Below are 14,430 nucleotides of genomic sequence, written 5' to 3' on the forward strand. Positions count from 1 at the left end.
CTATTTTCGTCTAGAATCTCAAATGAGACCCTTTCTTTTCTGGCGTCTCAATTGGGTCCTTATTTTTGTAAAATTGAATCAAATAAGGTCTTTCTGTCAAATTGATTAGACGACGTTAAGTATTGTGTCACTTGGCATGCTGACAGTGTTGTTTTATCACACGTGTCATTAGAAACGTGAGTGAATTTTATTATTTTAAATTTTAAATTAAAAAATTAAATTAAAAAGTGGAAATTCAAATAAAGTAAGGGCAAAGTAGAAAATTCAATTAAGAAAGCCCCATTCTCTATAATTGTGATATGGAAATGAAATTGGGAAAATTTTGAATTTTAGGGTTCGTCACTCGTCCACAAAAGTTGTTCGAGTAGATGTCAATGGATAAGATTACAGTTAATTGGACGCCCTTGCTTGAAGAAGTGTCATGACCACACAGTCATTAAACAGACGAAGCACGAAGATGGAATGAACTCTCTTGGATAGATAAAGCAAGCAAAGGGCCCAGATTAACTGAGTAGAATGAGAAATAGAATAATTTGAATGTGTGACCTGAGCAGGTAAACTTGTCCTTGGGTAAGATACTGAAATGCAGAGTAAATGTAGAGAAAGCCAGCAGGGTAGACAAGAGGACCAGTGTCGCCTTTGAGGTTGCGAAAGTCTCTCTCCCCTTTGAGAAATATGCTAACCTGTGACATGTAAGCGTCCCAATCTATCTTCGTATCTGAAGAGATGAGCGTCAGCGAGAGTGACGAGGAGGGCGTTAGCGAAGAGAAGAGCTAGTGAGAAGGGTATCTTGGGGCTTTGGAGCAAAGCGGTTTTTCCTTCCGACCTCGAAGGTGGTGGCGACGACGCCACCGATTCAACGCCCATGGTTTCTCTGTTTTTCAACCTTCTGCCACCCATCTCTGTTTTATCATTCTTCCACTATCACCCTTACTTTTTCTTTCTCTCTAATTTTTATTTCTGGACTTCGTCTCATGGGCTCACCAGATTTCAACTCCAAAAAGATTTTTATTTCACCATATTTTTATTTCTTTGTTTAATGACTGTGAGACCAACGAATCGATGTCCTCCCAACTCCAATAGTTTGACATTTCCGCGATCTCCCATGGTTGTGTCCTGGTGCCACCACTACGTGCAGGCTTCATAAAGTGGTTTTGTAGTGGTGCAGACTTCTTAGAAGATGAAGTTAGTGAAGGAGGAAGAAGAAAATAGATTTTTGTTTTTTAATTTTTTTTTAATATAATTTCAAAACGGTAGAACAAAGGTTTAAAATTGAGAGAGAATGATGATTTCTGTAATTGAATTTCGAACTGTGCCCTTTCTGTATTTAAATTTCCACTCTTTTAATTTAATTTTTTAATTTAAATTTAAAATAATAGACTTCACCCACGTTTCTAATGACACGTGTGGTAAAACAACACTGTCAGCATGCCAGGTGACACAATACTTAACGCTGTCTGATCAATTTGACGGAAAGACCTTATTTGATTCAATTTTACAAAAATAAGGACCCAATTGAGACGCCAGAGAAGAAAGGGTCTTATTTGAGATTCTAGACGAAAATAGGGACCTATTGAGGCATTAAACCAAAGTATGAGCCAATTTTTTTTTTGTTCTTTTTTTTTGTGCGCATGGTATTTGATACGTAGGTTTGTATAAGAAATTATTTGTCTCATAATTGTTTTTTTATAAAATATTAAGGTATATGATTTTAATAATTTTATTTAGTTTAATAAAATTAGTAGAAATAATAATTTTTATAAATCTATTTTTTGGAAATAAATAATTTTTTCAATATCATAATCTTTAACTTTGTAAGTACTTGAAAATAGTAATGATTTTGAATTACACTCAAATAAGAAAGAAACACATGAGAGAACTATTTTTTAATGGATTAAACACAAATGAGTGAATTACTTTTGGATAGAGTAGATAAAAAACATCAAGTTGATTTAAAAAAACATACACAATTAATGTGTTATGTTGGCGTTAATAAATTTTAAGAATTTAAATCGATATAAGTTATATGGACCAAATACGGATCAAGCTGTCATTGACCCGTACAGACTTATAGATGATGTGAGATGAACCTAAATGAGTCAACAAATTAAAATACTTAATCTGTCTCACACTTTTTCTTACAAGTTTACAAACCAACCCATATGGCCTACCTTAAGGTTTATGTGAGATGGATCTAAATGAGTCAAGAGACTAAAATACTCAATTTGTCTCACACTTTTTCTTACAAGTCTACAAACTAACCCATATGACCCACTTTATATTATCATTCCTATTCATTGAAAGATAAATATAAGTCTTATAAAATATTCATTTTGAATTACATACATTAGAAGCTACATGTACTCAACCAATATGTTATAAGTCTTCAGATATATAAAATGTGCATGACTTAGGCCTTGTTCTTTTGAGTGGATTTGAGGGGGTGGATTTGAGGGGATTTGAGAGGATTTGAAGATAAATTTTTTTGTCGTTTATTTGAGTGAATTTGGAGGTAAATGAGAGTGAATTTGGAAATAAATTTTTTTAATTTGTCACGTCAATACAATTCTATACTAATTCTCACAAATTTTATTTCCAAATTCACTCTCATTTACCTCCAAATTCACTCAAATAAACGACAAAAAAATTTATTTTTAAATTCTCTCAAATCCACTCAAAAGAACAAGGCCTTAGAGTTCCAACCCTTAAAATACAAAGAAAAGTTCCTCTAAAGTATATGGATGTTATATGGCATCATTGATGATGATGGATTGTGAGAAAAGTTTATCAAGCTTTTCTTTTATGAAGGGTGATGCAGAAAGTTCTTCATTGACATTGGAAATTATGAAAAAAAAAGGGATAACAAGGACATGAAAGCATATAGATGGAACCTCAAGGAAGCTAAAATGTTTAAATGCATGGGACCACCACCATCTTATTAGATGCAAATTCATGCTTCTTTTTGTTGTAGAAGAATCACATATTTCAAAGATAGTTCTTCATTCCATTTCAATTTGGTTGGCTTTGCCAATGGAATACCCTACAAAACTTGGATCTCTCTCTCTTTGTTTTCACCATTCCCCTTTTATGACAAAACCCACTTCATAAAAAGAATTGAAAAGTGATACTATGATCTAATCTATCTTTAGATTTTTTTTTATAAGTTAAAATTATTTATATGCTAAACTTTTCTCATTTAAATATTTTTGAAAATTAGATTTTTAACTTCCAATAATATAAAGAAAAGTTTAGTAGTAGTGGAGGATAAAATCGCATGCATATTGGCTGATATCACTCCATTTAATTAACAAGGATCTTTGATGTGTGTGTGCTAAGATGCATAAAAGTATCAACACATTAGAAAAAAAAAGTGCATAAGAGAATATTTATGTTCCTACGTCTCTATTTACATGCTTTCAACTTTTATATGCATGACGACATACATTTTTTCTCCAAATGGTTTTCACACACTACATAATATAGTTAGCATATTTACATAATTAACATAAACATTATATTGTGATGAATCTAACGAATATTTTATTAATTTGAGTGTCCAAAATAACTTTTACAGGTGACCATCTTTTTCATAGTATTTCGGCCTTATCTGAAATTTCAGAGAGTAACTATTGAAAGCATAGGTCACTTGGAATTTATCCTAATCAACATTCACCATATATATTCCTTTTAAATATCTTATTAATGTTCACCTAATACACATAACCTTTAATTTTAAACATATTTATACCAATCATTATTGAGCTTGAATTTAAGGGGTTTTATAAAGTTACTATCATGACATTATTACATATTTTGATTTAGTCTCTAGTTGACTAAAATATTTTAATTTTAATTTAAAAATTATAATCATTTTAATTTTAAATATTGTTTTAAAAATATTTTAAGTCAAGGTTTGATGTTTGATATTCAGAACTTGAAAATTATAAAAATATAAGTGTTATATTTCATGGAAATATAAATAGTGAGTTTCATAAAGATACAAATAATATATGATTAAGAAGTTTTAAAATTCTTTTAAAAAATTAATCAAAATTTCAAATTGAAATAATTATAATATTTAAATTTAAATAAAAAATAGCTATTAGAGACTAAACTAAAAAAAAAATATTTTCACTTGAAAGAAAATGATCACATAGCCGTTAACTTAGTAACTATAAAAGAAGCTTACTGTTTTATAAAACAATTAAATTTGTATGTAAGAGTACATTAACAATGCTCTTTACCTATATTTTGAATCTGCAATGAATAGATAATGAAATGATAATAAAGTGAGTGATGAAGATTCTAAGTTATATGTCAAACCATTTCAAGCTTAAAGTAACAGTAATTGTTGCTTTTCTCAAAGCTTTTGGTGTCAGAAACCTGACAATTTCATATATAACTATCGCTGCTGATGATCATTGATAATTAATATATGACCAATTGTCTCTATTCAAGTGAGTTCAAGAGACAACTTGAATTTGTGAATGTTTTAATGTGTCTTTCAAGATAAAAACAAAAGAAAGAAAAAGAGTTTAATTTATTTGAATTTTTTAAGTCAGCCGATTATGTTGGATCTTAGATGTTTCTGTTGATCTGTGTTGTTTATTTAAATATTATTTGAACATTTTGAATTTTTCATAAAATTAGGTTTTGTTTGAATAGATTTTTGTTAGGGAAGATTTCAAAATATAAGAATATACAGATAGATGTTAATAATATTTACGATTTTTTTTTTGTTTGAATTAATTGAAAAATTACCGTTTTTAATTCAATTTTGTCTAAGATAATAGTTAAATATTTTTTATCTCATCTTGATGGAACCTGCAAGAAAAATATTATTTTATTTCATCTGAAAAAAGCATACATTTTTTCAATAAAAAATGTTGCATTTTTAGTAATTTGTCCAATTTACATTAAATAATGTTAATTTAACTTAAAATCCGGTTGAAAAATAACAAATTCGTTTAAAATCAGTCTGAAACCGGTAACAAATAAGATTGGTTCAGTCAAAAAAGAAGTTTAAACTATAATAAATTTCAGTTACATATCTGAAGTTTTATAAGAAAACCATCTGAAAAATATTTAAAAATACAAAAGGTGGGTCTTACTGGAAATTTTCATCAGAATTTTCACACAAAACATAATCTCTCTAAAATATTAATGGTAAGTATAAAAAAGGACATTTATAATAAGACCAAAGAAGTTTTGTTTTCTCTCTACTGTTGAGATTTTGATGACAAAAGCATTATTGTTCCTTATTATTTCTACTGAACCCTAATTAATTAACTCAATGTGCAACTTAAATTTGCTAATTTAATTTCGAACACTAATTTAACCCCTCGTCATGGAAAACCAAATAGATACTAATAACTGATTTAAGACTTATTTTCTTGATAAGCACTTTCGGACAAAAAGAAAATAACAATAACTTCATCTAAAATTGGATATCTACAAACTAAGTCGTAAAAATTAATTAATATTAACTTTCCAAAATTTAACCTTTACAAAAAAAATTGAGGGAGATACAATAAGCAGCAGAATTTTAATTCTCTCCAGATGTAGAAAACCATGACCAAATAGTCCCTAACTGAAGACAACATTGACATAATTTTCTTTCCTTTACGCAGGGTCAAGTTTATACATAGTTAATGTCATTCTGTAACAGTTTTATTTAACTTCCCAGATCAAAATGGGCATCACTGATGAATTACAAAAATTATCATTTACAACATCGATCAAAGACATAATCTCCAGCTTGATCCATCCACCGCAAACGAGGTTTATTTTTAGCTCGAACACTGTAACGTGTTAAATAGGTAACCTGAAAATGAAAATTTCTGCGACAAAAAATGGTTTTAGTTGTTTCCTCCTCTGATCCAGCGACCAGATCCTGCTCTTCCCAAACTAGAATAGTAATCGCCCACATTTGCCACAAATAGTGGATCCCTATCTTCCATTGTGCCCTCTTTACAGCCACCACCTGACATATTATCTAGCTCTGTCTTCTCCAACTCTTTCGTCAAATCCTCCATTGTCTTCTTTAAATTTGCTTTGCTCATCTGGCCTGCTTCCTCTGTAGAGAGACCAACCATTGTAACTTTTGGAAGAAAGGGGGTTGATTTCGTATCTTCCTTATTTACACCTTTTTTAGATGATCCTGCTTTTTCATGACACCGTTTTGGCCATAGGTGATGAAACCAATTACCAAATGGTAGACTTAGCCTGAAACTAGGTTGTCTGATTGCTTCAGTATTGTCATCCAAACTGCAATTAGAAGAATCTATGCATTCAGAAATTTTCCTATCATCTTCCACTTCAGGGTTCTCAAGGCAGCGCCTTGATTCGGTAGCTCTCAGATAAGAAGCTTCACTTCTGCAGGATAAGAAATATAATGTTACAAATCATTGGACATCCAACTTTAAAAGTTCTGTTTGATATTGTCCGCTGTTATATTAAAATTGAAATATTATCCAGATTGTCAGTTGCTTGAGCTTATTTGTCGATTAATCTCTAATCAGTAGTACAGTTTATTTAAGTCGTCGAACAAAGCTTCCTGCTCATTTATTAACATGGTCGGGGGTCAACTGATTACAAAAATTATTTTTGAGTTTCATCTGCTACTCAAATGCAAAACATAAAATTCATGGAAATAGAGGGTTTAGCTAGCGTAACGAGTACAACACTTTCTAAACATATGAAATTAGTACCCAAAACATTTTTCAGTCAAGATTTCAGATCATGCACCAGTACTTGGGCTATATGGTTAACGGAAGAAAAAATGAATGCACTGAAATGGGAAGGCACCTAGTTCAGTTGTTTGAATTGTTTAAACCTTAAAATTAAAATACAAAGCAAAAACCCAACTGAAAAGATATGGAAAACATTCCATCCAGAACCCTCTTCCTCAAATTTGAGGGGTATGGGATGGGATCGTATAGATATCTCGATGGATTGTATTAGTTCCATGATCAAAAGAACAGATTTTTTAAATTGGTAGCAGTAGACCATTTGATTAAATATTCTCATTTATGCCAAGGGGAAGCTGCACTCGTTGTCAACGGGGATGTTGGTTTACATGAGTTTCCTAGCGTAATGGTTTCAGAAGGATGCAACTTCATTAGTAAATTTTGGCTATGCTGTCTCTACTACAAGTAAAGTTAAGTGCAGCATATGATCCACAAAACAGGTGGCCAGAATGACACCCTTTAACTTATTCGTAACACTTTGTGAATCACTCATCATTAACTGAAGTGGTAGAGATGGTTGGGGTAGTGGCGTATCATCTATACCATTGCCCTCACAAGAATTTATCCAACTTTTGCCAGGCTTAATTACTACAGACAGACATGCCAAACCAACAGCAATCTCACTTTTTCACAGCTAATTGGTAGCTGCCACTTACGTTGGTATTTTGCAAGCTCTAGAATGGGGTAAATAATTGGGTAGACGATGTCTGATTATGGGCAGATTATTTTCTAATAATATGCTGATTCCGTTTTTGCTATTCCTTCATTACTTCCTTAGAAGCTAGACACTATGACTGTAATTACTGCAATTCCTTATATTAGAAACTTGAAAGGCACAAGTATCATTTCGGTAGCATAGGGCAAGGAGTGCAAAATGTACTTGGCAGCTTTGATCATCTATCTTTTATAGCATTGATCCTAAGTCTAACTCAACCTAACAAAATGAACTTGCAAATGTCTGCACCAGTTTACATACTATAATTTGATCATATAAATCTATTTGATGTAAAAGATCTTCAACACATTCTTCACACCTAGGACTTACAAACACACCTGGGACTTGCATCTTAAGCTTGAAAATAAATATTTATGGATAATTTGATAGTAACTTGCAAACACACCTGGGATTTGCATCTTAAGCTTGAAAATAAATACATATGGATAATTGGATAGTGGTCCAATAATGGACAATATGATAGACCCCAAAACCATCACTTGAATCAGCTCTGACATCATCTTAGACAGTGGGCTTTAAGTGTAATTCAATATTGCAAAACTGACTTACAAGATGAGATTTTCACCTATTGATATACTATAATTTGAACATATCTCTAGTCTTGTGATTTTCAACAGTTCCTTTCCAAACCATAGTTGCTAACAATTTTCTTTTCCTAGTCACAGGAGCTTGACTCTGAATTTGCAATCATTTTTCAGTATTAACAATATATATCAATGACCAATCAAATAAACTCTTTCAAAAAGTTACAGTAAATAAAGACCTACACCAAACATGTTCAAGTTAGGTCGATAAAGTGGAGAAATATATAAATGCTTATTTGAGATGAGAAAAAGAAGACATCAGATTACTTTTAGAATAATAAAACATCTTCAAATTGAACTTACACTAAGTGTGTCATGTATAAGTGAATTTTAAGGCTTCGAAGACAGATTCTAGAGAAGATAACGGGGATGACTGACAACAGACTTCCCATTTTAAATCCCTCCATAATCCCGTCCATACTACATTTCTACAGTTATAAATAATAGGGAAGGATTCTTGAAGCAGTGACAGAACATTCTTGGTGGTTGAGACAAGAAAAGCTCTATTTAGATGAGGAGCCTAACAAATCAATGATATAAGTTTAACAAAATCTGAACCAAGTTTACACATTTCCACAGGTGCAATGGTAAAGTCAATGCGAAGCACAAACGACTGAATATATATATATATATATATATATATATATATATATATATATATATATATATATATATAATAATCTAATAATGCAGTTCTTGATTTCCCCCTTTTACCTATGTACAACAAACGTGGATATTAAGTAATGAAAAAAAAAAATTCATATCCAACCAAAGTTATCTGAGTTTGTATAAATATCATTTATTCTTAGGCAAGATTTGCTAAATCCTTTCCTTAATGCATGAAAACTCTAGACAAGGAAACCACTGAAGTAAAGACAGGAGTTCAAATGCCGCGAATTATACATTGCAGTTTCAAAGGCTCAAAAAAAAAATTAAAAACATACCTTCTCTCAAATGAGTCAACCAAATACGGAAATTTAGGTTGTATGCCTGTTGCTTTTCGCAACCACCTATTACCCAGAAATACTTTGTCAACAGTATAGTGGAACTGGAGTTCAGCAGCTTTTGAAATAACACTTAGTGGTATACTAGGATGACCCATTTCGTCAAGCAACTCCTGAACCTGTCAGGAAAAAATTCAAGTGATAATCCACCTTTTTTAAGAGAAATAGGACTGGATATTAATGTTATGTATAACTCAAGTTCATCCCTTCTAAACACATAGTGAAGGAAACATCGAGCACAACTCTGATTTTCAGGAACAAGTTACATGAGGTATCTCAGACCAACCTTTCTATTAAGTATACACAGATCATTTTGGGTGCTTTTAATTGTCGAGTTTGAGACCATCTTGAATAGCATTTTAAATTGATAGGCCTGCTATTTTGAATTTGAAGAATATTTAAATTTGTTATTGACAGTTTTTTCTTGAATGTATTCAAAAAGTCATGATTTGAAGTCCGGATAAAGGAGTCACTGAGACAGGAATCTAAAATATAACACTTTCAGAACACTGTCCCTAGCATCAGTGGATCATGTATCAGAAAGCAAATATAGCCTTTTTCGAGGAGAACTAGGACAAAATGTTGTGCTGCATATTCCACTCTTACATAAGTTTATACTCATAAGCTTCTGAACGCAACAACTCCTTTAAACTTATGCTCTAATGAACTATCAAATTATTATATATCATATTAAAAAACCCTAATCACTTTTTCACATCACCCACTTTGATACCACCCGCTCCCAAAATTCCAATCATTTTCTCTTCTCTAAAAACCTTCTGCAACCCTAGAAAAGAGCAGAAGTTGTGAAAAGGGGCCAAGCAACTGCAGAATACACCATCAAGATGGTCACAAAATACTGACAGAGATGGCTGGTAAAGATGTGAAGAGAAATGCCAAATCAGGAGAAAGGTGACAAATTAGAAAAAACAGAATAGTCCCGATCCTGGCCACAAGGGCTACTACAGTCACAACCACGAACTACACAACCACGAAGGGCTCCATTCGCCAGGAGCTAATCAGCTCTGCCACTACTCAGCTCCACCATGGCACTGTAGCTAGCTACGCACAACCATGCTTATTTGTATTTAAATAAATTCTAAATTAGTCATTAATGATTCCAATCAAAACTCCATCTGTGAGATTCTTTTGCACAACCGCTGGAAAAAGAAAACTTTCTTTCACTATCACGTATGTTGTTTAACAAAATATTTTTTCTTGAATTTAATCATACCTCTGGTGGCTCCCCAAGACTATCTCCCATTTCCTCAATCACTTCTGCGGCCAAGTTGTCATCAACCACATCCCGCCGCCGCTGCATGTGCCGAGTTTGGATTAAGGTATGGAAATGTTGATCAACAGCTTCTTCCAGAATATTATCAAGCATGTTTTTATCAAAGAAGTAGGGAGTATACCTGATTAAAGAAAGAGAAATACGGTAAGCGTAATTGTATTCAGTTCCATGCTCTGGTAGAAACGTTTTTTTATCTAAAGAATTTGGTATCAATGAAACATAATGAGATAAATAATCAAGAGTAAACACAAAACCTAACGCAAATAGCATATCCCAAATCAATATTATTACTACTACCGAGGATGAAAAACTGACCAAAACAATCCCAAAAGAAATCATATTAAATCTGTCCATATACAATTGGAAAAGAAACAAGTACAGAGATTCCTGTTGAATTACTTACTTTAATAAAAAGAAGAGGTATCCATCCATTGAAAATCCAAAACAATTATTTGTTTGATATTACATCTCGAATCAAAAAGATAAAAAGTTGTGGTAAAAAAACTATAGTTCACAGGAAACAAGGAAGAAGCTGAGAAACACACACCATTTAATCCCATCTGTAGTTGCTATTGCAATATCTAAGTTCTCGGCACTAAACACAGGAACCCCGTCAACCTTTTTCCTGACACCATGCTGTGATATTGCCTTCAGAAGTTTATTGGCTGCCTTGACCTAATGTGGATGTATTTATTATTAATACAGAAGGCAGTGAATAAAACTCGAAGATATGCAACAATGAAAAACTAATAATACCTGCTTCTCATTTGGAACAAACTGGAACAAGTGAGGTTTTTCCTGCATGAAGTGTAATGTACAATGTTATAAATTATGCGTAAAAAAAATAAGAAAGATTATATATCAAATTCCATAATTAGGAACATAAATCTGCATGCAATGCTATGTCTAAACAACCTCATCATTATTACATAACACAGAACCTTCAGTGGGCATGCTTAAATCAACACAACTACATTTAAATGAAAATGTCAACAGTACCTTGAAATGTTCATAAGCCAGGTCAAGACGACAGGCACCGACCACACCACTTGGAATATTCAGCTTTTTGACATATGAAACTAATACCATTAAAAATGTCAGTAACAAGTGAAAAAGTAATTACTGATCAGATATTAACATTAGCCAAGCTAAAGATGTTAATAGAGTAAATTCATGGACAAGCAGAGAGCTAACAGGGATAAATGGGAACAAACAGAATATATACTGTGTTAAGGGGAATATTTTAGTCAGCATGAGATCACGATCAGACACGGTAGGCCAGTATATTTGCATTGCAGGTAGCTCTATGTATGGAAAAACCCTTTAGGATTCTTGGGGCATGTACGCCAGTATATTAGTCCCTTCATTTTGGAACAGTTTTTGTTGGGTTCATACAACAATATGGTAAAAGTAAGGAAGATAATATTTAATGGCAGCATGTGGTATATACGATACCCTTTGATGCACCTGATTGGGCCCAAATGATTGCATCGTTAAAGGTGCCGATCTGCCACTTGCTTTGTGGCTTTTATTTGGTGTGCAGTACATGGCCACTTTAATTTTAGTTGCCATTTTCAGATATACATAGATTGGACAGCCTTGACACATTCTTGAGTTTATTTTTTCCTTGTATCAGTTTTTTTTTATGTTGCACAGAGCATATCTAATATCTTATTCTTCCCTACTTTTAGGTTCCTCAATCCACTCAAGCAAAATGTTTTTCTTTTCTATTTAAAATATTAATGAACATTCAAAGGCTAATCAGCCTTACGAGTTAAAGGACACAATGCTATTTATATATCATCATAAACATAAATTTCATCAAGTTCTATATAGAAAACTAGATAGGATTATTGATCAAAACAACCTTGAAGCAAATGATAAGAAAGAAATGGATATGTAAAGCAATAACATACAATTATACAAAGATTAGAGAAAAGCAGAACATTTATATATCTAACCTGCATCTCCTAGATCAATAAAAAAGCGAAATACAGGGCCATTCCTCTCACTCTTGGTGATCGTTGCAAATATTTTTTTCAGCCACTCAGGGGTTCTGCAGATGATATATATATAATACGTGAAAATTCATATACAAAATAAAGTTCGTAAAAGCTATATGACTAACAATTTCAACCAAGCATCTTTATCTTTGCTGAAAATTCCTTTCAATGTTCACGAATCTATAATCAGCAACTCCCAAACTTCTTCAAAGCCTAACCAAGATGTCCCATGTTTGCTACACAAGTAAGAGATTATCTCACAGAAATCACATATTCACTCTTAGCATCTCACTCAGATAGTAAGATCACTAAGTGCAACCAAACTCAAGCATCACATATGATATGGTTGTGTTTGGCTTAAAATATTTATCCTATTTATCATGATTATATTATGTTTAGGTTACCTATTTATCATGATTATATTGTGTCTAGGTTATCCTATTTATATTGAGTCTAAGGTTACTCTATTTATCATGATTATATTATGTCTAAGGTTACCATTATCATGTACTCTTAATTTACTTTTATAAATAGAAGATTATGAGAGGGATCAATTAAGTCTCAAGAATTATTTCTTTTCCATCTCAAGTATATTAAACTCTTATTAAGAGTGTATCACATAAAAGACTTGCATATAAATATTAAGCTTAAGAGGTTCCGCAATTATTATACGGAGCTTATTGAAATAATATGCTGATGCTTACGCCCCAATTATTAACATTTTAGGCTAAGTCTCAAAACAATTTCACAAATACTTACGCCACAAGATGAGCTTAAATAAATTCTTCGTATGAGTCTTAGACAGTTTTTATTAAATGCTATATTCATGTAATCAGTTTATTATCATCGACTTCATTTTCTTCCCATCTCTCATCACATCACTTGTCACGTTTATCACTTTCATTTTTTTTGTTGTCTCTCAATCCACTCCAAAATGGATTCTTACAGGTCTCCCGATGCAAAAAAAATGAAAAACTATCATAATTGTTGAAAACACAAAACATAAAAAATTTCGCCAACCATTAATAAGAAACTAACTTTTCATCTTGAAATAATTCAAAATAACAAAAATAAATAATACGATTCCAAGAAGAGGGAGGGACCTTTTCGAAATGAAGGGGAGTTCAAAGTGCGTGGAAACGGCCATGAGGCCCGTTCCGGAGAGGTCGCACATGCTGAACACCTGCCCAACGAAGGCAGGCCCCCGGCCGCCACCCTTCCCATTGGCGCCTAGCCGAGCGACGCTCACCGATTTTGTGGCAGGGGCGGACTCGGCGGTGCTCGCGGTGGAGTCAAGGGCGTTTGAGGCTGAGAACGGCGGCCCGAAAAAGAGAGGGAGAGAAAGTGAAGAGGGCGGGTGTGGGAGCGTCAGAGACGGAGGGTTTGGTGGATTGAAGAGAGAGACAAAGTTGGAGGCAGTGGATTGGAGGAAGGTGGCGATGTGGTTGTTGTGGTGGCCGCGACGACGTTGAGGCTCTGACGGAAGAGCCATGCAGTGAGCATCGACGGATGAAGTGTGGGTTGGGAATGGGGGTTTTGAGGTGAGCGAGTGACGGAGGGAGAGTGTCGAGGAATCAGTTATTTTCAAAGGATGAAGAGCTAACGCTAATGTGACCTTTATTTTATTTTCCTATAAATATATGAAAAATAAAAATAAATAATAATAGTAACTAATAACAATTGAATATGCAGTTGATTTATATTTATTATTTAAAATGTTGATTTAGTCCAATTTTGAAAATATAAGCTGAGGTAAAATGTTTACCTTATTCAAATTAAATAAGTGATTAAAATAATAATAACAATCATTATTTTTTTGATAGGATAAAAATAGGTTAAGTTAACTTTACATCAATTCATACTACGATATTTTAATGAACATGTTGTTTGTGGAACATTAAACTAAGTCTCCTTGAATAGGTATTGCTATTAGAAAAGAAAAACATATTTGAACATAAATATCATCAAAATCTATTTAATTAATGTTTTCATTCTAAATCCGAATAACATAGGTAGGATTAATCATATATATATATATATATATATATATATATATATAT

The 14,430-nt window shown here is 32.7% G+C and overlaps 1 protein-coding gene and 1 pseudogene across 1 annotated transcript; both read right to left on the reverse strand.

Annotated features, from left to right (window-relative positions):
• Positions 1-390: 390 nt before the first annotated feature.
• LOC148199612 (dol-P-Man:Man(5)GlcNAc(2)-PP-Dol alpha-1,3-mannosyltransferase pseudogene) lies at positions 391-900 on the reverse strand (annotated as a pseudogene).
• Positions 901-5,580: 4,680 nt separating this feature from the next.
• LOC148199613 (uncharacterized) lies at positions 5,581-13,971 on the reverse strand. The gene is made up of 8 exons (XM_088113588.1): positions 13,474-13,971; positions 12,329-12,423; positions 11,367-11,446; positions 11,124-11,165; positions 10,915-11,042; positions 10,308-10,488; positions 9,014-9,192; positions 5,581-6,375 (listed from the first exon to the last, which is right to left on the reverse strand). The coding sequence occupies exons 1-8, from the start codon at positions 13,860-13,862 to the stop codon at positions 5,859-5,861; spliced, it is 1,611 nt and encodes a 536-aa protein (XP_087969714.1). The 5' UTR covers positions 13,863-13,971; the 3' UTR covers positions 5,581-5,858.
• Between the last annotated feature and the right edge of the window lie 459 nt (positions 13,972-14,430).

Source organism: Vigna umbellata, chromosome 4 (genome assembly GCF_029865625.1).
Source record: "Vigna umbellata cultivar VRB3 chromosome 4, Vumbellata_1.0, whole genome shotgun sequence".
Classification (NCBI taxonomy): Eukaryota; Viridiplantae; Streptophyta; class Magnoliopsida; order Fabales; family Fabaceae; genus Vigna; species Vigna umbellata.